At 40.3% G+C, this 25,623-nt stretch overlaps 1 protein-coding gene across 1 annotated transcript in view; it reads right to left on the reverse strand.

Annotated features, from left to right (window-relative positions):
- dnah9 (dynein, axonemal, heavy chain 9) overlaps nucleotides 1-25,623 on the reverse strand; it is a 240,491-nt gene that overhangs the window by 25,769 nt on the left and 189,099 nt on the right. The window contains exons 65-75 of the mRNA XM_075458261.1: nucleotides 24,363-24,503; nucleotides 23,211-23,381; nucleotides 22,918-23,040; nucleotides 19,821-20,014; nucleotides 18,354-18,502; nucleotides 15,257-15,384; nucleotides 10,817-11,044; nucleotides 7,621-7,812; nucleotides 7,284-7,475; nucleotides 3,455-3,625; nucleotides 760-942 (exon numbers count right to left, since the gene is read on the reverse strand). Of these exons, the coding sequence (XP_075314376.1) occupies nucleotides 760-942; nucleotides 3,455-3,625; nucleotides 7,284-7,475; nucleotides 7,621-7,812; nucleotides 10,817-11,044; nucleotides 15,257-15,384; nucleotides 18,354-18,502; nucleotides 19,821-20,014; nucleotides 22,918-23,040; nucleotides 23,211-23,381; nucleotides 24,363-24,503 (1,872 nt within the window). The remainder of the gene's footprint in view (nucleotides 1-759; nucleotides 943-3,454; nucleotides 3,626-7,283; nucleotides 7,476-7,620; nucleotides 7,813-10,816; nucleotides 11,045-15,256; nucleotides 15,385-18,353; nucleotides 18,503-19,820; nucleotides 20,015-22,917; nucleotides 23,041-23,210; nucleotides 23,382-24,362; nucleotides 24,504-25,623) is intronic.

Raw genomic sequence — 25,623 nt, forward strand, 5'->3', positions numbered from 1 at the left:
TGGTATTCATGCCTATTGTCATAAATATGAGAAAAATGTAAGTAAAAGGCAATGCTTGAGATTGCCCATTCTTTCTTAGAATTATATTCTAGCAAATATCAAAACATTGCTATGGGCCTGTGTATGTCTTTCATAAAGTAATAAAGTAAAGTACAGTAAAACTATAGTCAGCATGTTAGATAAACAACAGAACCCACTATCTCGAGGCACCTGGAGATGTCCTCCATAAAGGTGAAGACACCCACAATTATCACCCAGTCCTGCATTTAACTTCGGCTTTAAGGAGCCTTTAAACATTTTAAAGCTCATTGTTTGGACTTTACGGCCTGCAGCTTTACTCCTCTGGTTTATTCTCACCCCTCCCATCACTGACAGCTGTTTTGACATTAACAACTGATAATCCCACCGTACAGCCTAGAACAAAGCAGGAGACAATTACTTCTGCTTTGTGTTTAAGAAAGCAGCTGTTCACCAAACAGTTACTGCTGATGGCTTTTTTTTCTCTGCCCCAAAATGGGCAAAAGTAGACTTAATTAATGCAGCTTTAATTACTTTGCAGTAAACAGCCTCTCGCATCTAATCTATAGAAATGTAGACATAAAGTTTGATAAAACAATGCGGCTTTTGATGTATTTTTTAGTGTAATTTTCACGCTGGAAAAAAAGAGTTCCAGATACAGTGTGCATCACCGAATTGTGATGTAAATTATCATCACTGTCACCCTTTTGACCCTCCCTGCTTGCATAAACATAACCTGACCTTGAGTCCAAGGCTTAGCTCGCAGAGGGAGCGTCTGATCTCCTGGGTGAGGACGTTCATACGCTCACACTCCTGCAGCGCCACCACCTGGTAGGGAGTCCTCTCCTCTGCTCTGCCCAGAAGCTCCGCCATGTTGAATTCCTCTGGAAGTCTCTCAATAATGTCGTCCAACGCCGCACGCACCTGAGAATGTGGGGAGGAATGAAGAGGAAGGAGTGAGAGAAGGGGCTTTATAGTAAAATATCTCATCTTGCTATCCCATCTTGTCACTAAAGGTGCATTGAGGTACACAAAAGGGAAGATAAATGTCCTTTAAGAAAACCACGAACAAAAGATGGGGTTCTCTGTGTTAGATCAACTCAGCCTTGCCAACACTGACATTCTGAGAGCTTGTTTGAAATAGACAGTTTCATAAATATTCATAAGGATCTACGTTGCAACACCATCTCTTTGTTTTCAATAACAGTCTAAGCCCTTCAGAGAATCAATGTTTACACCATATTTTAGTGGGTAAGTGATGAAAGTTAATGTCTGTGTGAACAGTTTCCAAAGACAATCAGCAAAAGGAATCAATCAACGGATTAGGTGCTGAACAAAGAATATGAGGTCAACATATGTATGGATTTTACAATACAAAGTGAGGCTCATTGATAAGCTCTGCATGTTCAGAGAGAGTTTCCAGGCCCCTTAGTAGAGTAATAAGTAATGTCACAAATGATATCATATTGAGTAATGGAAACACAAAGACAACACAAAACATCCAGTGGGTAAATGTTTGATTAAAGGGGCTTGTGTCAAAACGTAACATAATCGCTTAAACAAGTCCAGTTGATCTTATATGTTGCTTATAATATTTGTTCAAATCTTAAAAACTGGATGTCAGATCTAAGAGAGCGGGTGATTTAAATATCTTTAAAAACTAAAAGGAAGAAAAAAACTGAGGGTCAAGAGATTTCAGTCGGACTGATAAACCCTCATTTCCAGAAAAGTTGGAACATTTTCTAAAATGTAACAAAAACTTTTGTTCATTTTTATTTAACAAACAGAAGACCAAAGGAAATGATTTTCAGTGTCTTCACATGCATATTTCATTGTATAGTTTGCAATGCAAACAATACAAATATATCATATAAACAACATTTAATACATCCTGTGCATAGATACACTGATCAGCCATACCATTAAAACCAGTGACGGGTAAAGTGAGTAAGGCTGCTCGGTGCAATGACGCGGTCTGCAGAGAAAAATTCAGACAGATGGAAGCAGACCCAATCTATTAAGTTCCAACCCCAAAACTTACAGGGCCAAAATGATTGCTTATCAATGTCCCAGTACTCCAGGACATCCTCAAATGTTCTTTCTTCTTGGCTACACCCTGACTGGTCAGAGCATTTTTGGTGGCAAAAAGGGGACCTACTCAATATCACGTGTCTTTGAAAATCTAGGAGTGGCTCAGAGTAGACCTGAGTCTCTCCATACTGAGCTGAGCCAGCTGCGGTGGTTTGAACACCTGATAAGACTACTGTGCGCCTCCCTTTAGAGATCTACTGGGCTGGAGGGATTTTATCTTTCGCTCGGCTTCTGTGTATGGACTAAACGGTTTGGAATGTTATGATGAATTGAATCCATGCTTGAGAACCACATCGTCAGTCACAAGCATGAAAGTGACATGGCCCTTTTTAAAATAAAAGGGGTAAACGCAGCTAATGTTCATAAAAAGGAAAAAATAAATAAATCCTGAAACATAACTTCATTTTGCAGCTCGTTTCAAGCAACAGTAAGCATAAACGACTTCTTAACAAAGCTCACATTCAGACAACAAAAAAAACCCTTATTAAAAAGTGCAACTTGCTATCTGGACAGTTTGTAAGGCTCTAATCTCTCTGACGGAATTTTGTATTTGAGGTTTTACACTCAAATAAGTTTTATTTCAGAGTGGAATGAACCAGAAAACACACTTGTCAAACGTCATCCCAGTAAAAATCTCACTGGGTGCTTTGAGAAGCCCCAAAGAAAGAAAATTATTTTCAATTCAGTGTGCAGGAGCCACAGAAAAAGTCACCGATACTATCGTATATTTATGATGAGAATGTTGGAGATAAGTGAGACAGTTATCGTCACGGAAGCCACCAGTCCTCACATCTGCTCAGGACTTCCTCTGTGTATGAGGGGACACTCTGTGTCCTTTAAAACACAGGATGACACCAAAATCCTTATCATTTCATTCTCACAAATATCACTAACCTTTCACTACAAATTTGTTCAAATCTGAAGGGGGATCTAAAACTGATGAACACGACGAACTGTATATGATGTGTTTCAGCGAGAAAGTGGTGCCATCAATGACGACATGGAATCCTAAATTCTACATGTAAAAAGAAAAGGCTGAAAGAGGCTTGGAGAAATAAGAGGGAGAAAATAGTAAGTAGTAGAAAAGGTAATTCATTCATGAATAAAAAAAGTTCAATGATTTGATAGGTATTACATTGTGAAATGAAAATAAAGTACATAAATAACTTTATGGAAATAAGTACTCCACACTTGTGGACTTCTTTTTGTAAATCACACAAACTACTAATTGTCCTAATGCTTCATAATCAAAAGAAACTTTAATAAACGCTACAGTCCAGTCTAAATCAGTGAAGCAGCAGCCAATCCGCAGGCCAGTTCATTTCTCGTTATTCATTGCGGGTACCTTCTCCTCTCGGGTGGTTCCACCTCCCTCACCGACTCCTCCGTCCCTGGGCTGCATCTCCAGCACAGTGCGGAAAAGCTTCTCTGATGTCTGTGTGAGGAAACCGATCTCAGCGTTGGGATGAAGGCCGTACAGGTAGGGGGACTCTGCAGGTAGGGTGTCATCAATATACTAAAGGACAAGAAATGAAATCAGAACTGCTCAGAAATCATAATGTTCTATTTTTAAAACTCAGATTAAGATTTTTTTTGAGGATTTGAACTTCCACCCTTTATAATTCACAATCCCTGAAGGGATTGTGGCTCTATGGGAACAGTAAAGTCATACAATAAAGCAAGAAATGTATGCTCTTGACTTGAAAAGGACTATGTTGTAGCTTCCTAAACTTCTTTTCAAACAAACAGCTTAGAAATTTGCAACTTCAATTATTACTGTCCAAAAGGTAGCAGCTTTCCTCTACTGCTCAGGTGTCTCTTCAAAAGTACTGCTGACAAAGGACAAGAATGGAACCATAAAAATCCTGTGGTATTTCTGGGCGGGCTTCAAAGAGCGACAGACTGCTGATGACTATAAAAAAGGGAAAGAAATGTTGCATTTTCCATCTGCTGGTCTATAATGAACTAACATGCTTCTAAGTTTGTGCAAATGGAAGTCAAAGTTCATTTGGGAAAAAAAGTGCTGTTTGTCGGGTGCTTACACAAAATATAAAAAATCTCTTCTCATCATAATGTCCTGATGAAAGTTTAAAAAACACTCTGGCGTTTAGAACAGAAACGCTTTGTAGTGAACTTCTTTGATCTGCTCAGTACTCCCTGTCAAACCTTCACTGATGGCATACACGTGAAGAACGTTTAAAGAGCAGAAGTGGCTAAATCACTGGGTTCCTCTTTGTGCCCATATCACTCTTTGACTCTCCAAGTTTATTCCAGATGGTTATGATGAAAGCAATGGCCTAAAAGACCTCCAGGGACTCACACGACAGTTCTGTAACGCATCTCAGTTGCTGAGCCTCGTCTTGCTGGTGTTGTGTCGTTACTTATGGTAGAACAAGTGAACTAATGACTGAGTTAAGATAAGACACTGCCCAATTTACCTCATGGGGAAATTCACATTAATACTTTAACTACATATCATTGTTTACTACTTACATACTATAACTAAAGTATTACATTACAACTTGAAACAGCACAAAAACCTACCTTATTCTGATTTTACCTTTCTGATATCACTCAAGGTTTTTCATTAAATGATAAGGAACAATATTAAACAGACAAGGCGAGGTGAATAAGCAAACCTGCCAATGACTGGAGCTGTCATGACTTGTCTGAGGAGCTCTAACAGCATATCAGACCTTATTATGTCCATGTCAACATCATTGATGGTGGGCTGATGTACAGTGTTACACAGTACACTGTACATTCAAACAATTTTTATACTTAAAAAACAGAGCAGCACAGTGGCTCAATAGGAATATTTGTTTCCCCCAAGAAGTGTTATTTGTTGACATAGTAACCTAGTCACATTTCCTGGGACTATGAAGAGAAATTCACCATGTTGAGGTATTTGCAAATTTCAAACTTCATGCATAGCCCCAAGGAAATAATATGGAATGACAACTCTTTGAGGATTCAGCTGTTTAATAAAGAAAGAAAAAAGCAGATATGGCACAAAACTATTTAATTTCACAGCTGAACATCCCGGCAAGTTGTTGTAATTAATGGCAATTTTTTACAGATTGAGTAGAAGGAAAAAAATGGAATCACTGAGAATATCTGCACAAGTCTAAATATGCAAATGAGTGTGCCGGTAAAAGACCGCACTCGGAGATCAATGAGCTGTTTCACTTGGCTGGTGGACAGGAAACAAGGTACCGACAAGAGAGCTGTCAGAGGAAACAAAGGACTATGAAGCTCCTTCAAGAAGGTCATTTAACTCAGAATATGGCAAAATATTTTGGGTGTTTTCAGTCAGGTGCGTCTACAATTTGGAGCAAGAACAAACTAAATGGGAAAGCTGTAAAAGGGAGAGAAAACTCAAAGCAATATGCCTTGAAATGGAAAATGCAGAACAAGAGAAAAAAAATGGGCAGAAACAGGAGTCGATGTTTGTGACCAAACTGTAAGATATAAAATAATCATCACTAACACCCAAACAGAAGACAACAAGGTTACAGTGGGCTATAGAGCAGCTGAAAGTGATATTCAGTGATGAATCACTAATCTGCATTGGACAAGGAAGTGATACTGGAACTTTTGCTTGGTGCAGGTCCAATAAAACATATAAAGATGGCTGGAAAGACATTTCTGCTAAATGACATGGCCAGCAAAAAGTCTGGATCTCATTTTCATCAAAGATAAACAATGAATATTGGAAAAAATGGTCCATAATAAGGCTCCATCCTGCAAAGCTGATCTGTTAACAGCTATAGAATAAAGTCAGAGAATGATTGATGAAGAACATTATTTTTCATTGTTAAAGTCCATGCCTCAAAGAATTCAAACTGTCTTGAAAGCCAGAGAAGCTGAAACAAAATCCAGTCTTTTTTTGGTTCGTAATTCCATTTTTGTTTTCTTGCCATTCGATTATTTCTTCCTTTACTTGAAAATAATTACAACTATTTAATCTTTTACAAAGCCAGAATAATTAGCTGTTAGATAAAATTGCTTTGTGTCATATGTATGTTTAGATTTTTTTCTCTTAAATAAAACAGCTTTGCCATGGAGGAGAGGGGATTCTAGTTTTTGCTTGACTGAGGGTGTGGAGTTTTTCATGGTAAGTGACGGTCAGTTAGTATGGAGCTCATGTGTCCAACATGTGAATGAATATCCCAAATATATAATCACCAATAACTTATTAATAAACAGGTGATCTTTCTTAAATCCTGAACATCCATTTCTTGTTTCCTTGGCCTGAACCATGCTATAGTTTCTATGTGCAGATATTTGAATGGGCAACAATTTTTGTACATCAAAAAACAAAGTCACAAAACAGAGCTGTTGTTTTTAGAATAATCCGGCGGTGACGGCCGTCAGTGCAGATACGATAAAGACATGAAAGGACAAGTGATAGTGAGTCAGTGTCAGTGTATAAAAACACTTTGAAGTCCAAATCTTTGGACATGCTTCAATTAGCATTTATCTAATAACACTTTCATGAAAGAAATTGTTCATTGTAGATTTCTATTTGTGCAGGAGTGTGAACTTACCTAAAAAAAGAAAAATGGCCCAAAATGTCACCACAGCTATTCTTCGGGATTTTGCTGTTACATATTTTATTTTGCCTGATGTAGCTTGCTTTATTTTGACTTTCATGCATTTTGATATAAATGACTTAGTAATCTGTTTGCTCACATTCAAGTGCCAGTAAAACTTAACGGCAAACTCAACCCACAGGGCAGCTCCACCTCAGATAAATATTTATATAACTAAAACTACAATCGCTTATTTCCCAGGGACCCATGTTGAAAGAGTTTTATTGTTATTGATTTTGCATTGAACTGTATGAGTACACACTGTGCACAGGGAATAATGATGGAAAAAAAACCAACACATTTAATTATAGCAATTCAGTTATAGCCATTTTCGACCGACATTAATTTGCCAGAAGCCACATAAAGGCCCCATAGAGACGCCTAGGGGGTGTAATGTTAACATTAGCCTACAATGTAACTGAAGGTTACAATACATTTATTGGCCGATTCCACCACGTTATATACTGCTTTTATATTTTCTGCTGTGTACTTTTTGTTGCTGGAATGACTTTAATTAATGTTTCATGTTGTCTCGTGGTTCATGATAACATAACATGAGTGCAGCCTAGTCCGCCTCACCCGGTGGTAACTGTTGTAATCCATGTTTCCAGGTAAGGGGAAACCAGGTGCTAGATACAGCTCCCCCTCCATCATCTCTGGTTTGATAAACTCTTCCAGGTAGGTCCGACACAGACGGCGGTCCCAGTCATCTGTGATGTGACCCCCATACATGATCTCACCGAACAGGTAGCGCAGGTCATCATATGGTACCTGGGAAATGCAGACAAGGGAGGAGCTGCTTTGTCAGAGGTGCATGTGGTGTTTAGATGAGGTCACATGAGTTCAGGTTTCCAATTAAGATTACAAACAGTGAGCTTTCAAACTCCCTACACAAGAACAACAGAAACATACGTACCTTAGGATTGGCCTCCAGGTAGTTGTAAAGGACATTGACCGAAATGGTGAGGTCCCCAATGTTAAAGGGATACGATCTGTTCCAACCCTGAGGACCAAATTTCCTCCTCTCTGCAACCACTGCATGGAAGTAGCAGAGGGCAAACCAAATACTCTTAAACTCATTCTCCCGTGCACACATCTCAAGCGAGTCCTGGAAAATAAAAATAAAAAGAGTGCAACCTTTTAGAGACAGGGGGCCTCACTCTTCCTGAACTGCACAGCCACAGTAACGGTGCCATGCTGGGGAGTTCCAGGTAGAAAGTTATGGCAGACAGCCCTGTGATCGGTTTTACTTTGTCAGATCCTTAAAGTAGTTGCATTAACAGAAGGAAAATGAGGTGACTAGATGGCGATAAAGCCAACAATGAGATTCCTTTTTAATTGTCACAACTTGTCAGGCGCTTTCAGCCTCCAACCGCCTCTTGGGCTCATTATTGTAGACATGCAAATAAAAAAACTGCCCGTAAATGGCATTATAATCTCTGGGGAGGGAGACAATTAAATAAGCATTCCAAGAAACCTTATGGATACAGAATGACTAGATTCTCTTCATTCCAGAGTGTGCCGCGGTGAGTTTCATGGAGAAGGCCCTCACTCTCCCTGCTGCAGTACCCTGGGGAGCCGACTGCTACGATGCACATGCGGTGTGCACCAGCGGAGTGCAGGCTGACTGCCACACACACACTCCCTGTCTGAGATTTAGTTAATATTCAGCACAGTGCTCCTCTGCTCAACACAGCTGAAAGAGATGCATAGCCTCACTATTCATGACTTGTGGACTGGAGTGAAACAACAAACAGTAAGATCATAGCTAGAAAGACATAAAAACACAAATACACCAAGTGTACCTGCACATGCACAGACAAACACATTTCCATATCAATGAACCATCAGAGTTTAACATCTGAGTGCCTGATGAACCTTAAATTGTGACATAGAAACTGAGCTGCTTAGTTCAGCCCAGAGGATGCTGTAAATCCAGAGCACTTTTTTTGCAACAGAATTATGGAAGAGTTATCTCAGTAAAGTTGTGCCATTGTGCAAGATGTTACTTCAGCACACCAACACACCGCTTTACAGTGGTCTGGACAAGGAAATATGCTGTAGAACTGTAAGTGTCTGCTGGTGGAAAAATCGAGAACAAATAACCAATCATTTCCCTGGCTTAGCTCTGGCTTTAGCCACGCAGGTGGGCTGTTAGCCTAACACTGATTAGCTCTCACTGAGTACACGTGACTGGAATATTCCCCCAACCTAACCTCAGTGGACCTCCCTGTGGCTCTACATAAGGCAGGGCTCACAACACATTGCACTTATCAGGCAGATAGACATCGGCAAACTAAGGATCGTGGAAATGGATTGGGAGGGAGCTGAGCACTCAAGTAATGGTGCTGAGGAAAATGCATTGGCAGCAAAGCACTGAGGTAATGCGAAGGCTTAGATAGAGACGAAGAACTGATAAGGTAAAGAAAGCTACAGGAGGCCACTGTAGCACACTGATCCATTTTAACTATGGAGGCTGTAGAATGGTCTAGGATCATGATATTGTCTGGTTGCTCTCAGATAACACACACACACAAAAGTAGCAAATTGACCTTGTTTAGATGTCTCTCACATACCACTGTCTCACTGCAGAATGTTATCACGGAAACGTTCAACGCTAGCAGGTGCCATTTTTCCCCCATCATGGGTCAAAATGAAAATTCCACCATCTTTCTGCTGCAACCCTTTTGTAATTTGGCAATTTAATGAGAAATCTAGAGTCAAAATTGACTCTCACAGCAAAAAGAAGAAAGAGCCTTTTGAGAGACAGGGAGCATGTAACAACATTAAGAATCAACTGCCTTCAAATAGCAAGAATCCCATCCAATGCGCACTTAAACTCAACAAGAAAATTGTCATTGGCATCTTCAGCGGTGATCTTATCGCCACAAGTGAGTGTAACTAAAAAGTTTATCAATAAAATGGTCAGAGATTTTTAGACTTTTAGAAGGCTGAAAATATTTAAACAGGAATTAGGGACCAAATAATGCAACTTTGTATGAAGGCATACTATGCACAATATTCCCAGGAAAAAAACAAACACACAAAAGTAATCCCTCCTCATCACCTTTTCATCTCTGATGGCACTGTACGAATGTGTGTTGGTGTATTTCTGTGCAGAAGCCCACCCAATTAAAGACGGGTTAACTTTGAATGCTAAGTTTATGAAAATGTATTGAACATTGAAGCTTTACATGTCTTTACAATTATAGATAAAGTCTCTGGTGTGAAGTGTCTTGAAGTTGTAATGGAGGAATGCCAGTAGTGAAAGAATTGACATGCCTGAGTTTTCGCTTTCTTGAAAAACAGGCCAATACTCCTAAATTACCGTAAAAAGTCCCCAAAAAATAGAAGAAATATTTTCAGAGCTCCCAATATATCCTAATAGCACCTTTCAGACTGATATTGTTGCTATTATGTTAAACACAACACTGACATATTCATAAATATGATATGTTGCATTCCACCTTTTTAGAAATATTTCCTTAACAAAATTTCCAACTGACAAAGAGCAACATTTAAATATAGCCACTTTCCAAATCTAAATCTGAATTCTGAGTAAGAATTTCATTGCATGGTTTTAACAGGTGTTTTTACTGTGTGTGTGTGAGAATAAACGTCTTGAACTCTACTACCAGCTACTCCATGTTCACCAGCTTTGGCCGTCTGCTGTATCTTGGTTTTAGAAAGTTTGCAATGGGTTTGCTTGGAGATATTGCTCTCAGAAAAAAACTGCCTGCAGCTGCAGAGGTCAAGGCTGTTTGGAGCTGTGGGAGCGAACTGAAGTGGTCAAGACACAGACCAACCAAAAGCCAAAGCAATGACTCGAGAGTGGAAATGGGTTGTCCACTAACTGAAAGGTTGGTGGTTTGATTTTTTGACCAAGAACCTGAACCCCTAACTGCCCCTGATGTGTAATCACTGCTCAAGTAAAGCTTTATCCACCGTGCATACTGTAGGACTACTTTAATGCAAAGTATTATCTCCAGAAATGTAAAGATTTATATGAAAAGGATATAAAAATCATTCGAGCCTTAACATTTTACAAGAATAAACTTCATTACTTTTAATAGCTGAAGAGGAAATCACCATCAATCAGCTGGGCCTGTTACCTGGTTGAAGTTGTCCAGGGCCTTGTGCAGGTTGGCGTGCATTCCAGTGGGTGGTTCATTGGTGATTTTGATGGAATTCTCCAGTATGCCCTGGGGGATGATGTGGCCCTCACAGGTGGAGGAGGGCTCAGCACTGACAAACACCCTGAAGTTTTCATGGCTTTCCTCTGCATGCTGCTCCAGTAGTTTTTCAAGGGTTCCCAGCCAACGAGCCACCAGGTGGATATTCTTACAGAAGAAAAAGGAAGCAAGAATTGCATTTTTATTTGGAGGAGAAAGGCTTATTGTTAAGTAAAATTACCTCTGCTAAAGAACCTCATCTACACCCAGATCTTGTTCTGGATATCTGTGACTGGGCTTTAATGGATGGAGCACACACTAGCTTAATACGGTACTCAATGCTGGAATTGCCAGTATAATTAATTTTTGTATCGACAACTAGCAAAAAGAAGGAATTAGAATGCTGCATATTCGCTGCTCTTCACTGTGACTTTGATGTGGCATCAAATTAAATGGTACATAGCGCTTGAAAGCCATTTCCAGGTTGAAGAAATTAAGTGACTGTTCTCTGGTGTAACTTCAGCCCGACCTTTCTGCATATTCATCTGTGTGTGTGCTGCATGGGCAGCAGAGCTGACTTGTACAATCACACAAGCATGGATGAGCTCAATTTTCCATCTCAACTGTCCTGACACGTACAGGATATCCTATGAATGATAAGAAGTCAGCCAAGCCCCCCACATCTCACCATGCAGCACTGCCCATTCCCTAAATCTAATTACAGCACTAATAACTCCAGTCATTAATTCATAAGCCGCTTTACTTTCTCATTTCCCTTTGCTCTCAATATTTAATCTTCCTTATGATGGCTGAAGTTAGAAGTCTTTACAAACGAAGGGACACAAGAGGGAGTGGAACGTCATTTTTGAAGGGACTAAGAATAAAGAAAGAGAAAAGTTCATTTTGTGATTGGGACGTTGCGGACAAGCTGGGAGCTAAGAAGTTAATAAGTTACTTTTCCACTTCATGCCTAAGAGTATGGTATATTGAATGGTATACAAATTAAAAGTCTAAATTCAAGCTTTTTCATCAAGCCGGAGTACAACCCTTTCCCTTGGCATGTAAATAGTTTGGCAATAAAGAGAGGCAACAGAAGAAGGGAGACACTGCCTCAGTACTGTAATGAAAGCATTCATCCTCGGGCTGCAGGGAGAGAAGACGGGAAGAAACAGGGTAAGAGACACAGACCAGCAGGCCAACAGACAAACAAACAGCTGCCGCTTTTTTTATGGCTTTTAATTAACTTTCAGGTGTGACATTTTTCTGTTCCCTCAACGTCTTCCTGATAAGGGCCTCCCAGCCACCGCGATGACTGCGTCGATACTACATCAAAGAGTCATCTATTTACATAATAATATAAAAGTTGAATCTAAAGCCCATTAGAAGACACCACTGGCAAGGTCTGTGATGCATTGCTATCAAAAACAACCTGAGGGAAACCACAATGGCACATTCAGTGGCTTGCTCTGGCTCACACTCTTTAGCAAATAGAAACACGAGCAGGTGCACGCACGTAATCTTTCACTTTCACACATGCAAAAACACATTGGTCAAGGAACAGCACTGAGGACAGCTGCACAGCTGGGCTCCAGCACTGAGGAGGCGGCCCCGCAGCAGAGAAGCCGTCAGACTCCAGACTGACGTAGGAACAGAGCAAACACGGCCGAGGGACGAACGGCACTGCCAACACACTGCAGGCTCCAACGGCACGCCAGACTGCTCAGCCTAAATTTAAAACAGTGAACAATAATACGGAGGATGCAGTTATGTGTCGGTGGCTTCGTAGTTCCTTATCCGTCATGGTTTTAAAAACAAATAGCTCCATCTAAGCTATAAACGCAAGTGTTTGAACGATATTATGTACATAAGACATGAGTATAGAGCGTAGCAACAATTTCTACCATGCATTTTGTTTAGAAATATTCAATCACTTACAATAAAAACTAAGTTTGATATAGCGTGAATTATCAAAGGAATACTTATATTACACTAAAAACATTATGAAGATGTATAACTGATACAATCACTGAATACTGTATAAAGACTAAATTTAGTTTGTTTGAGCTGCAGTTAATGTGCGACCTGCAGAACAATGGTGGATGGGGCCCATAGGCGTGGTAGTAGACTATTGTAATGCAAACAAGTCTTGCTTCCATTATCAGCACTTTCATTCCTAATGCACAATGATTCATAGAAGCCATCACGTCTGTCAGATCACTCCTCCTGCCACTCAGGTAAAAAAAAAAAAAAGTTCTCTGGCATATTTTGGTCCAAAAGCTTGATTTCCGTTGCTTTTGAAGAATAACACTTCTAACTCACAATTGTCACAATTGTTTAGACACGCACACAAAATGATTGTAATTTTTTTTACAAAATGTTTTGGGTGAACAGATTCCTTTAGCTGACTATAACGGGGATCTACTGGCCGGAAAACAATCAGACAACAGCCCGACGCTTACCAAACTCAGATGTAAGAGTGATAACAATACCACAAAGAGGAGGAGGGGGCTGGCTCCATCTTTAGAATGAGTTATAACAGAGAATATGTGGAAAATTAACCATAACTGCAGGTCGGCTCATCTAAACAGATAAAACAGCAGTCAGCTGGTATTTATCAGTTTGATTTAGTTAATTATGATAAAATACAAGGGGTTTCATAGGAGAATTCTGTAATATGATTGATTGTTGTCGATATCCATTCTACATACTAAGGTGATTGGATCGTCAAATGATTCTTGGTTCTTCTAACAGAACATGTGCACCCATTTACACAGTTCTACATTAATAGATGAAATGACTCTTGTCTAACTCTCTAAATTAGATTTAATTTCTGAATCCTTTAATAAATAAATAAAAACTTTCTATTCTCACAAAGTGAAGTGCATATAGGGCATCAGTGTATAGCATTTTTTTTGTAAAATTGTCTCTCCTATCTGCAGTTCGTTCAGTCACTACCTTCAAATAGGCTGGCTGTCGCAGTAAATGTGCAAAGAGGAGAGCGAGTTTAGGCCGTTTCATTCAGACTGCCTGGTCAGTGTGGGATATTCCAATTCCAATCTGCTCAAATGATTGCCTCTCCATCTCCCCTCTCCTCTTTTCCAATGGGCAGTTTCAAAGTTTCTGCATCTCTGAATCCCAGCCCTATCTGAGCAGAAGCTGCTGTTCTGAAGTATAATTATCCGTCGGGAGAGGGGAACCTACCATTGACCTGGCCCTTCACTGACGGAGCTGGGTCTGGCAGCAGGAGAGAAAATGTGGATGGTGAGACGAGAAGAGAGTGGGATAGGCAGGAGGACGAATTAGGCAAGAAGGCTGAGGAGGAAAAGGAGAGATAGCGAGTTATAGTGAAAGGCTAGAAGACATCGATAAGCAGGAGAGAACTGGAGAAAAATTACAAAGTTACATTACAGAATGAGGGAATGTGAAGAGGGACTGAAGAGAGGATGGAGCAGATATTGTTGTTAAAATCAGGAAGGAGATGAGAACATGATACCTTCCCAACCATCGGTTTTCCTCCCCCTCCCTGTTCAGTGCCACGGGGGTGGCACTCAGAAGGCAGACCAACAGACAGTCAATGAGAAAGTGAGTGGGAGGTTTGTTGCTAGGGGGACAAGGCCTTTTTAAGCCTATCGATTGGTATTCTTATGCAAAGGTAATTAAACAACTGCGTGTGCATGATATTCAGGGTAAGAGAGTGAAGCTGTACCTACACCCGTTTTTTTATTATTTATTATTTTCATTTTTACCAGCTGTGTGAATTAAAAGAAAAGGTTGTCCCACAGTGCCTGGTCTGCAGCTCCTATCTGTCGATACTTCCCATTAGAATTTCACCAAGGTTTCCACTTAAAATGCAAAAGCCAGCTTTGCCCTCAAGATAAGAGGAGAACAGACACAGTGGCTGTAGATGTTGTACTGTATAATGCCTTGGCCGTTTCAGGTAGGAAAATTCAGCAGAAAATGAACTGTACTTTTCCATGCAAAACTTGGAGGAAAACAAACATCCTGCCGAGTATGCAATGAACAGCATAGTGATAATACACCTAACTCCCAACACACACAGATAAAGAAAATGCCACCTAAAAACACTTCAGGTTTGAACATCCTTCACCTGAATGGACCCTGCAGTCATTTTTGTATGATTTGACAGTTTAAGAGATAAGATAGCAAGAGCCAGGATGTTACAAAAGTTTCTTTTTTATAACTCAAATTAGTGTACAAATACCCCAGACTCTACTTCAGAAAGTAGGATATACCCAGTAAGAACAAAACAAATTGCACTGTTTGTGGCATCACTGGGAATAGTGGAACTATTGCCATTATTAAACATCACAGAGCATTACGTCGGTCTGAGCTGTGCATGTTTTTGTGGCTACACTGTACCTGTAATATGACCCAGTGGCCATTCTTTGCTGCCAAATCAAGGGCTTGTTCAGCGATGACCTCCTGGCCTTGACCCAGAGACACATTGTGGAAGTTGTTGTTGTCAAATGTGTAGCCCAGCTTCTTCCCTGAAGGAAAACGGAAACACATTTCATATTTGTCATACATCATAAAAAGATTAGACCAGATCAATATAAAGGTTTTGGAACCCAGTCTCATGACAGATCATGAAATACCTATTTCCTAGGTTTTCCTTACTCTGTTCCCTGCACAGGTGCAGCTTCAATTTCAGTTTGTTTGCACGTTAATGTTTTACATCTCCAGGAGGAGGGAGGGGAAAGTAGGAGGCTAAACTATGTGCCTTTGTGACGCTCTAAACACTTTTGTGAAAGAGAAAGCTGGTTCGATATGCATCCCGCACAATGTTTTTAACTGCCATTGAATTTTCAGCTGTTTTTACTGCACAGTCATCTGTGAATGATTGAGAATTAATGTACATGGTTACTGCTCACAAATTTGGATACTCATGTGTTGCAATTCCAGTCATGTCACGTGAGCGCTCGCCAACAGCAAACAGCATCCAATTTACACAATTTACAACTATCAATTGTTACACTGGTCCCATTTTGGACAAATGTACGTACAACACGTTTTCTGGAAAAACTAAACTGGATTTTGCCTTGTTCTGCTCAATGACTATAGCCTGTGGTATATAGCTATCTCTAATTAAAAAATAATGAACTCCAAATATGTCTATGTACATTTTTTTTATGAATATTTCTCAAATAAGCACGTATTTGCACTGAACTGAACATAGCAACAGTCAGAAACCATTTTTCATGATAAACAACCCATCAAGTTTGAGGCCATAACAAAGTGAATAAAATCATTCACATTTTCCTCCTCTAGTTCCAGTTGTACATGACATTGAACACAGAGATGACGCAAATCATGACCTAGACTAAGTCCCAGCATGCATGCAATTACAGCATAATTAAGAAGATGGTCAGTAACTCAGTTATACTTGAAAACCTTGAATATGCCCATTGAAATTTCATACTAACACCACAATTACGTCTGTCTGGAACTCCAAACCAAGAAGATAGTGAAGGTTTGTCTGAGAGATATTAAACCCCTGCTGAGCATACAAAATCACATCACCTATCTAATGAAAATCTAATTGAAGCCTGATATCAGTGATAATACCTAATAGTCACAGCTTTAATGGAAAAATCCACTTTTACATTCAGGCAGCTGCTGCTCATCAGCTCTTCCTGCAGCAGTGACTGGTTGCTTTTCGCTTTCATTTGACTGGCTATGCTTAAAGTGAGGCTGTTGATAATCAATAATCACACAACTTACAAGCAGTTTCAGAAGGAGTGCTCTCCGATGTCATATTTGGAAAGGATGGTGGATTTCAAATTACACTCAAGGTTAGCTTTACGGCTGATTTAAAGGGGAACTCCGGGGCATTTGAAGCGCAATCCCATTGCTAGAGGTTGTCAAATACTGACAGTAGGACACAGACTGGTGCAAATTGGCGCTCCCTGTGCGGCGATTGCGCTGTTTGCGCAGCCTGTCATGCTAGTCAAATACGTGGTGGCCAAGGGGCAAGTGCTAAACCTTCCACGTAAAACGACAACTTGCACACTGCAGAAACGTCACACCACTTTATAAACCATCCGACAATAAAGTCACAAGACTTACCATCAAAACCATATGCATGGTTCTCACATTACTGGCATGGGGACGTTACAAAACAACTTTATAAACAGCATGTCACTTACCGGTTGTCGGTATTACTGGGCATGTATTGTTGTAATGTTTTAAATACTTGAACGCAGTTTTTCTAGAGAAGATAATTGCTTTGTATATGGGATTATCGTCCATTGACTCTTTTGGGTTTTCACATGTGCGAGCATACCGACAAGAGGTAAGTGACATGCTGTTAATAAAGTTGTTTTGTAACGTCCCCATGCCAGTAATGTGAGAACCATGCATATGGTTTTGATGGTAAGGCTTGTGACTTTATTGTCGGATGGTTTATAAAGTGGTGTGACGTTTCTGCAGTGTGCAAGTTGTTGTTTTACGTGGAAGGTTTATTATTGCCCATTGGCCACCACGTATTTGGCTAGCATGACAGGCTGCGCAAACAGCGCAATCGCCACAGGGAGCGCCTATTTGCACCAGTCTGTGTCCTACTGTCAGTATTTGACAACCTCTAGCAATGGGATTGCGCTTCAAATGCCCCGTAGTTCCCCTTTAACCACCTGCTGCAGTCTGTTATAGTGAAACCTCCTATAAAAGACTCACAAATAACAGCATTTAACTGTCATGTTGAAATTAATCTATGGAATGAGTTCAATTTAATTTCAGAGGGTTCCTCAAGCTGAAACAGAGTAAAAAAAAAAAAATAGCAGCACAAGAAAAATCGTGATGAATCAGTCGAATGCGAAATACTAATATTTGAAAATGTAGCGGTGCTTAGTTGTAGCAGAAAAAAAGTAGAAATGTATTTGTTCCACTAAACTGATACAATCCGGGCAATCTGAATATTTCATAGAGATAACCTCAAATAGACTCAGGCTAATGATTTGGCAACAGATTCAGTGGTGTCAGGCTGTGTTGGTGCCCCATTCCTGGTCAGTACAAGAGCTTTGACTTTTTGCACATTTTTGGAAAAAATCTAAACAATAAACCCTGCTGCCATACACATTATTTAAACAGGAATGTAAAGTAACTCTGAAACCAATGACATTTACTTTCTGCTGCCCCTAATACACCAGGGGTGTCGCCTCATATATTTATGACCTTTAATAAAATCTCCTGAATCTCGGCTGAGCCTGTTGTGCCTTGGTAGTGGTGGCTGGTATCACAGCAGAGACACGGTACATGGGTTTGGATGACTGTTGTTCTGACTGATACACTTATGTTCCGGATTCAAAGTGGAAATCATGCATGCAGGTATATCTGCGCTTGAGTATTCCACAAAAACCATGCTTTTCCACTCAACTTAACAAAATTAACTTCATAAAATTCACTCAGTTAGAAGTGGAACTTTATGGCTTATTAAAGATAAAACAAGCACAAACGTTACCGTGTTTCTCCACATCCTTCAAAGGGTCCACCCCAGGAGAGAGGATGAAGAACATGGGTGTAGCTGCACCTGACTCTTCAAAGGAGATGGCAAAGTCCAGGGATCTGCCAATCACATACTTGCTTCCCAGTTTCTCATCGACAAAGTCTCTGCAGGAGAGAGTATGGCTGAGTTCTCCTTAGGCTGACAAAACTGAATAACTTGATAGATTAGAATCATCATCAGTACAGGGCATTAGATAAAGAGTTGCTTTAAAACCAATAACTTAAGATGTTCTCAGTCGCTTGTTGATTAAATCTCTGGTCTTTCAAACCCACAATTTGCTTGCTTCACTTCCAAAGAAACATTGCAGTCTTGCAATGCTGCAGTGAAAGCTTTTCCCCTTCTCTGCACTTAATATGTTAAAAATTTTGAAATTTACATTCTCGTGAGCTTGGTTCTGCCTAATTTTTTTAAAGAATCTCAATGGGTAAACAAGACATATAGAATTTGTGGACGACAAATAATCTGTGACAGCTCACAAAGGGACTTATTCGGGATATTCCTGAGAGAGTGCTAGTATATTTTAAATCTCCCTGATCAATCCCCCAAAGTCATACTTCAATATTAGCTAAACTTAGTTTTCAATTGGTGAGAAGGAAATTGTAAAGTCACCCTGGTGAGCTGGGAGTACTTGCAGAGTCTGGTGATCATTCTTTGTAGGTTTTTCGCAATTGCACAATATCCTTGTTGCATTACACACAATCATTTTGTCACTTGTTAGCAAAAAATAATGAATGTTCTGACTTTTGGTCTTTAACTGTCAAAATATTAAGTATAGTATGGGTTACTCGAGTTTCATGTAACTTTATGACTTACTGCTGGAGCATCCTAGCATTGGTGGTCATCATAAGCCACTCTGATAGATCGATTTGTAAACTTCATGGTTGACAGTATGACAGTATGGGTCTGCATTGATTTTTTTTAACTCTTCACTTTTGGTAATTGAATTACACTCACATTAGGAGGCAAGGAACTGTATAAAATGTACAAAACCCCAATTTGAAATCGATACTGTTTTCATTTGATCAGTTCAGTTCAGATCAGATCACTATATTATCACAAGTGTATTCTTAACAAGATGTTGATATTTCAGTCCTTAAATATATCACTACACCAATGACTTAACTAACCAAATATCCATATATAGATTGCAAGTTATCCCTGGGTGTTAATAGGGTTTGAGTTTGGTGCCTTGGTGTTTTTAGACTGAATTTGAGGGTTTTTTCCAGGCTGCTTGCACCTGTAATTGCAGCTACTTTTCAGCAAATGACAAACATAGAAGAAGTGAGGATATGTGTCTTGTCAATTTACACTACAAGCCAAAGGTTAAGTTCTTCAACCTTTTTCCTTTCACCAAACACCGCAGGTTAGAGAGATCCTTAACAGATCAAACATCAAAGGGCAAGCTATAATTCCTCCTCTCACCTGACAGCATACGTCATGCGGTCCGGTCTCAGGGCCCTCATCATGCACAGTCTCTGGAGCGAGGTTTTGCTCTTCCACTCCTGTGGGAATTTCTCTTTCTCTGGACACTCTGACTCCACGAACTTCTTCCAGCGTTTGGTTGAACCTTCAATGTCTCGGTCCAGGTTTCTGAACTCTTCCATGGAGCACAGGGACTGGTGGTTTGAAGAAAGAAAGTTGACTCTTACAGGAAAGAATAAAAGTGCTGCCACACTGTGATGACTCATGTACATAAAAGTTTTTAAGCACTTCAGAAACATTTCTCAAAACACAGCAAAAGGATTAACTTTGTTTGCAAAAGTTAAAGGGGAAAAAAAAGACAAAAAAAGGAGAGAAGTGCTTATCTTTTCCACACGCTTATACAAATAATATTTATTCTAACAGAAATGCTGAGTAAACACGATCCCTTTCATAACGGCATGGGGGTGAGGGAAGTCTAAATATGCATCCGTTGCAGAACCAGTGGGGGCTTCATTGTGATGACCCAACTGACAGACACCTTATCTCATCTGTGGAAAACAGCAGTGTCATACAGAACAGCCTCGAACCAGGTACTCTCTCTCTGACAAGTATACACACCCACACACACACACACACACACAAACAAGTGAAAGCATGTGAAGTGTGAATGCCATCTCCCTAATGTATAAACTATAAAGGGGGGTACTAAAATCTTCCCACAGCAGACACAGCGAGCAAGGTGTCATGGTAAAATAATCCCCCAAACATCTGTTTTTCTATGACTTCTCACAACTAGCCATGAGGTGGTGAGGTAGAAGGAAGCAGTATAAAGTGGCTCTGAGCAAACAGACCTTTACTCTAGTTTAGCCTGTGTAATTACCACAGGCAGGTGGCAACCTTTTAGCCCAGCCGAGACCTGGAGAGAATACTCCAGGTCTGGAGGGATTCTTTTTCCACAAATGTCATCAAGAGAGCCAAGCAATCAGAGCATCTTATCCTCCATTAAATCTTCAAAATTTATTATGCGTCCAAGTGTGATAAGATATCAAGTGACCAAATTTGATTAACAGGGCCTTAAACATCTACAGTGAGTTGAGTCTAGTAGGGAAAGTCTCTTTTCTGAACTCTCAGAGAGGTTTTAGGTTCAGTTAATGTTGTAGGCGGAAGAAACTAAAAAATTCATAAGCACAACCTTAAGCTGCCATTAAGGTTTAGTTTGCTGCTAAACTGATTTGACAAGGGAAGGAACCTCTGTTGTCTGAAGTCCACAGGACTGCGCTGCAAGACAAATTCTTTCTTTAAGAGACCGTATGAGTATGCACAGTTTGTACGAGGTTCCTTTTCAGTGTTACAACGCAGCAGGGTCACACAGCGGAGTTGGTCTCTGAAGAATCACATGAGTTCTGGGTGAAACTGAGAAAGACTTCTGTTATGCTGCCAACTATTGTCTGTGTTTACAGAAATAATCTGTGCGAAGCCACTCCGGGCTTGAAGACGTTGAGGAAAGTTGTAGATTTTGGTAATGTACCTCAAGTATGACAGCTTGGCGGAAAGGTTGGTTTGCAAAAACATAGCAGACATTTTACCATTTCTTTATGAGATTATGGAGCTGAGAAACAACAGAGTTTTTTTTACAGTCCAAAGAGCATTTCATGCAGCCAGCCGACATCCCTCCATCCAATTCCTATACCTGCTACATCCGAGTCACCAGTTAAGCTAAAATACATACATTTGGACCCTGGGAGGAAACAGAAGTACTGGGAGAATTCCATACCGAAAGGTGCTGTGCCACAGGGCTGCACTAGCTGACATGAAGTGGAATAATATCTGAAAGTGCAATAAGTACAGCATAGATATTTTTATTGCAGGTACTATAGCAACATGCTCCCGGGATGGCCTTATATGTTTTAGCAAGACTATGCTAAAGCACATTCTGCCTGGGTTACAACAGCATGGCTTCGTAGAAGCATCTCAGAGCTGGACTGACCTGGCTGCCATCCAAACCTTTTACGAAATGAAAACATTTGGCGTATCATGAAACAAAATACAACAAAGAAGACCCAGGACCATTGAGCAGCTAGAAATCTATATCAGGGCAGAATGGGAAAACAATCTTTTCTCAAAGGTCAGGCAACTGGTTCCCTAAATTCCCAGACATTTCCAGACTGTTGGGGTTGCTACATAGTGGTAAACATGGCCCCGTTTAGACATTTTCAAGATGTGATGCTGCCATCAAATTCAACATGAGCTAACATTTTTATTAATATATCAAAATTTCTCACTTTCCAACATTTGATTTTTTTCTCTTTTACTGTGAATAAAATAATGGTTTATGAGTTTTGAATAACTGCATTCTGCTTTTATCTACACTTTACACAACGCCCCAACTTTTTTGATACTGAAGTTGTACTTTGACTCACTGTCCAAAAAGGATCAGCACAGCAGCCAGCAGGGCGGGACATAAAACCCTTTACTAAATGTAAAAGGAAAGCAGGCACAGTGAATGAGAATGAATGAAGCACTCGTAAAAATGAACTTGAGCTAACTTAGGCATAGGAAGCCAATTTTATATATGTTTCAATATTATATATATACAGGTATCATAATATAATATAAAAACTCCGTTAGGGTTCCCAGGACTGGTTAGCACAAACATGTTTCTTCTGTAAAATGTGGCAATATCCTGAATCATTGGTTACTGTGTTTCTGCTAATGGCTTGCAGACATGTTAGCATACAAGCTAAAGAGCCACTGGTTAATCTGTTCCGTTTGGTCATCACATGCAATTAAGTGAGAAAGTCTGTCACACTTCTCAAATGGAACAACTTAATATTCAGTTTATAATATAAAGCAGAGAAAGCATGTTTTGAGAGGAAAACAATCAAAGTTTTCTTTTCTTTTTCATTTCGGGGCAGGGTACCTGCTAAAAAAAACACAAACTAATTATCTAAGTTTCAGCATCAGCTCTCACTCATTTGCTCAGGCACTGAGACATAAATTGTCTGATGCTGTCTCGTTGCATTTCACAACATGATTCTGGCTCATCTCTGCTGTTGGTACATTTCAGTGGGTCAGCCATCCCTCCCTTCTTCTGTACCTTGATCCCACCCCAGGAGTGGTTGGATAGAAAATCCACCGGTGATGTTACACCTGGTTGGACAGGGTATCTCAGGAGGAAGTCCAGCTCTGCAGGGTTTATTTCATTATTCATCAGGAGTATCTGGGGACACAACAAACAGGAGGGCAATGGTGTATTTTCAGCACAAACTGCAGCTTCTTTCCACTTGATTAGATGCAGACAGGGCTCGTGGTCTCAAGAGCAGCCGATTCGATGGCAAGCTTGCTCTCAAAACAAACCATGCAGAAGATGAAAGCGGCTCCCCTTCCTACCTGGAACACGAGCTGAGCGATGTACGTGAGCTTGTCACACTCAAACAAGCCTCTCGTGGTGTACTGGAAGACTGAGGAGGTGATGCTGTCAATTAGGTTGGACACCCGCTGCTTCAGAGCCTCATCCGGCTCAGCCTTCAGAACAGCTTTCTGGAAGACCACTCTGAATGCCTGGGGACACACAGGGGCAACGGGAGCAGATACAACACCAACTCACTATCTGAGGTGAAACATGGTCAAACACTGTCGAGATGCAGTTGGGCAATATTTCTGTTTGGGTCGGTTGTTTAAAATGAAATCCATTTCACATTTAACACCAATTATTCTAACTGTTATACTCAGTGTAATGCATGCTTAGGGTTTATTTTAGGGGTTTTGTTCACATTTGTCGATATCAAAAGAATTCCATGATATCAAGAGCCTACTATAGTTATACTTGCCACTAATGTGAAGTGTCAGTATCAACACGAACGCTGAGCGAGTGCTCTTTAAATGGGCTGCAAACAATGAATGTATTTTTTATTACCTTTGAAATGATTTCATTAGATTTGACATGGGAACTTTCTCAACTGTGACAACAGCAGCACAAGTCATTCCCTTGAACTTACCCAGCAGTGCACGTGAGAATTGCACAACAAAAATTCAAAGCTGGAAGCTCTTTTATGAGGGAACTTTAAGACGTGCTTTAAACAGAGACGTTACAAAGGAAAATAAATGTTGTTATCTTCTACTCTGAGATGTGTGGTGTATTTTTCATTTAGCAGCCTTCCACTTTGCTTCAAATCCACATTATAATGTACAGTATTCCATGGAATACACAAGGTCAAAGGTATAAAAACTCTAAAAGTGTTTTCATTTGATTATGCTGGGAAATAACTTGGGCAGAGGCAGCTACCTGAAGAGTCGGGAGTGATTGCAAACCATATCTCAGGCTGCCTTCTCTCAGGCTCGCTGGCTGACAATATGAGAGACATTAAGCCCTACATAACAACATTAGGGAGCCACAAACACAATAAAGACAGGGCAAAGAGCATAAAACATGATGAGCAAATGGAAGGAGGAGGAGAGAAAAGGAAAAGTGAGTGTAAAATAGGGCCTCACTTGGAGCCTGTGAGGTGGGTAGGAAACATGGTGTCTCAATAGACAGGCTACCTTGAGTGAGAACTGGTACATGGGGTGGATTTTATTGAGGTCGTTCATTATGAAGTACAATAAGGAAGCCATCGCTGCTGCTGGTCTGTAGTGCTCCCGAGCCTCGTTGATTTTGGCCTCTGTCACCTTGGCTTCTTTAACCTACAGTAAAAAGATAGCTCAAACAGAAAGAAAATCTCCCTCACAGACAGGCACACAGCAGCACAGATATGCATATAAACAGCTTTCATCCATCAGCTAATGATGAACTTGTGCACAATCCAATAAAACACCCTCCAGTGAAGAGCAGAGCTATTCCAATTTCACAGTTCCAAGCAAAATGTTCTCATACTGCGTGATACACGACAATTAAGTCGACTTTTTTTTTTCTTTTTAAAAAGGTAATGCCTTTGCAGTTATGTTTGAAAATGAACATCTGCAAAGGCAGCGCTTGTCTCACCACAGACATAAGGCACTCACTCATCTTCATGCAGCAGTTTAGTTTTGCAGAAGTGCTCTCGAGAAAAGTCAGAAACACCAGTAAATCTCTGGCGGAGAAAAGACACTTAACAGAAAAGATCTGATCCTCCGACGACACAGCAAAAACAAAATGAGTGAGTAAGAGGAAGGCGAACACTTTATGGTTAACACTCACAAATTGAAATGGACATATTTTGTAAACAGGTCGCTTAGCATGTACTTCATGAAGTAAAACTTATCAAGAATAAAGGAGTTCTGCAAATGTCATTTCGGAGGAACCTTGAAATAAACTACAGAGGAAGTACTTTTGTTACCCAATACCTTCTGAATAATTACACCATACAGACAAGGGACCAGAGAGCTTTGTCTTTTAGTCTTGTAACACAACACTACACACAACATAAGAACAGCTACAACTATAGTCTCAGTAATAACAATGCCAGCTGAGGTACCACCACTTGATACCGAACACGGCTCAGTGACCTCTTGCTCAGAGAGAGTTGCATGTTGGGTATCAGGCCATGATACTATTGACTAGGGGTGCACCGATCGATCGGCCAGCCTGATTTCCTTCATTTTGGGTGATCGGCCGATACTTGCATGTGAAACCGATCTAATCCACCGATCTTATCTACCTCTGCAAAGGTCTGAAAATCAGCCACTGCCCCTTTTTCTCTGCTGTGAAAGAGGACTGACTGACAGACCCGCCCACCAGCTCACGTCTGCACGTGCTCTAAACTTTTCATTTATATTTGAGAGCATGACATCATGTGCAGTTAAAACAAGTTTGTATTGTTTCACG

Source organism: Odontesthes bonariensis, chromosome 23, assembly GCF_027942865.1.
Source record: "Odontesthes bonariensis isolate fOdoBon6 chromosome 23, fOdoBon6.hap1, whole genome shotgun sequence".
Lineage (NCBI taxonomy): Eukaryota > Metazoa > Chordata > Actinopteri > Atheriniformes > Atherinopsidae > Odontesthes > Odontesthes bonariensis.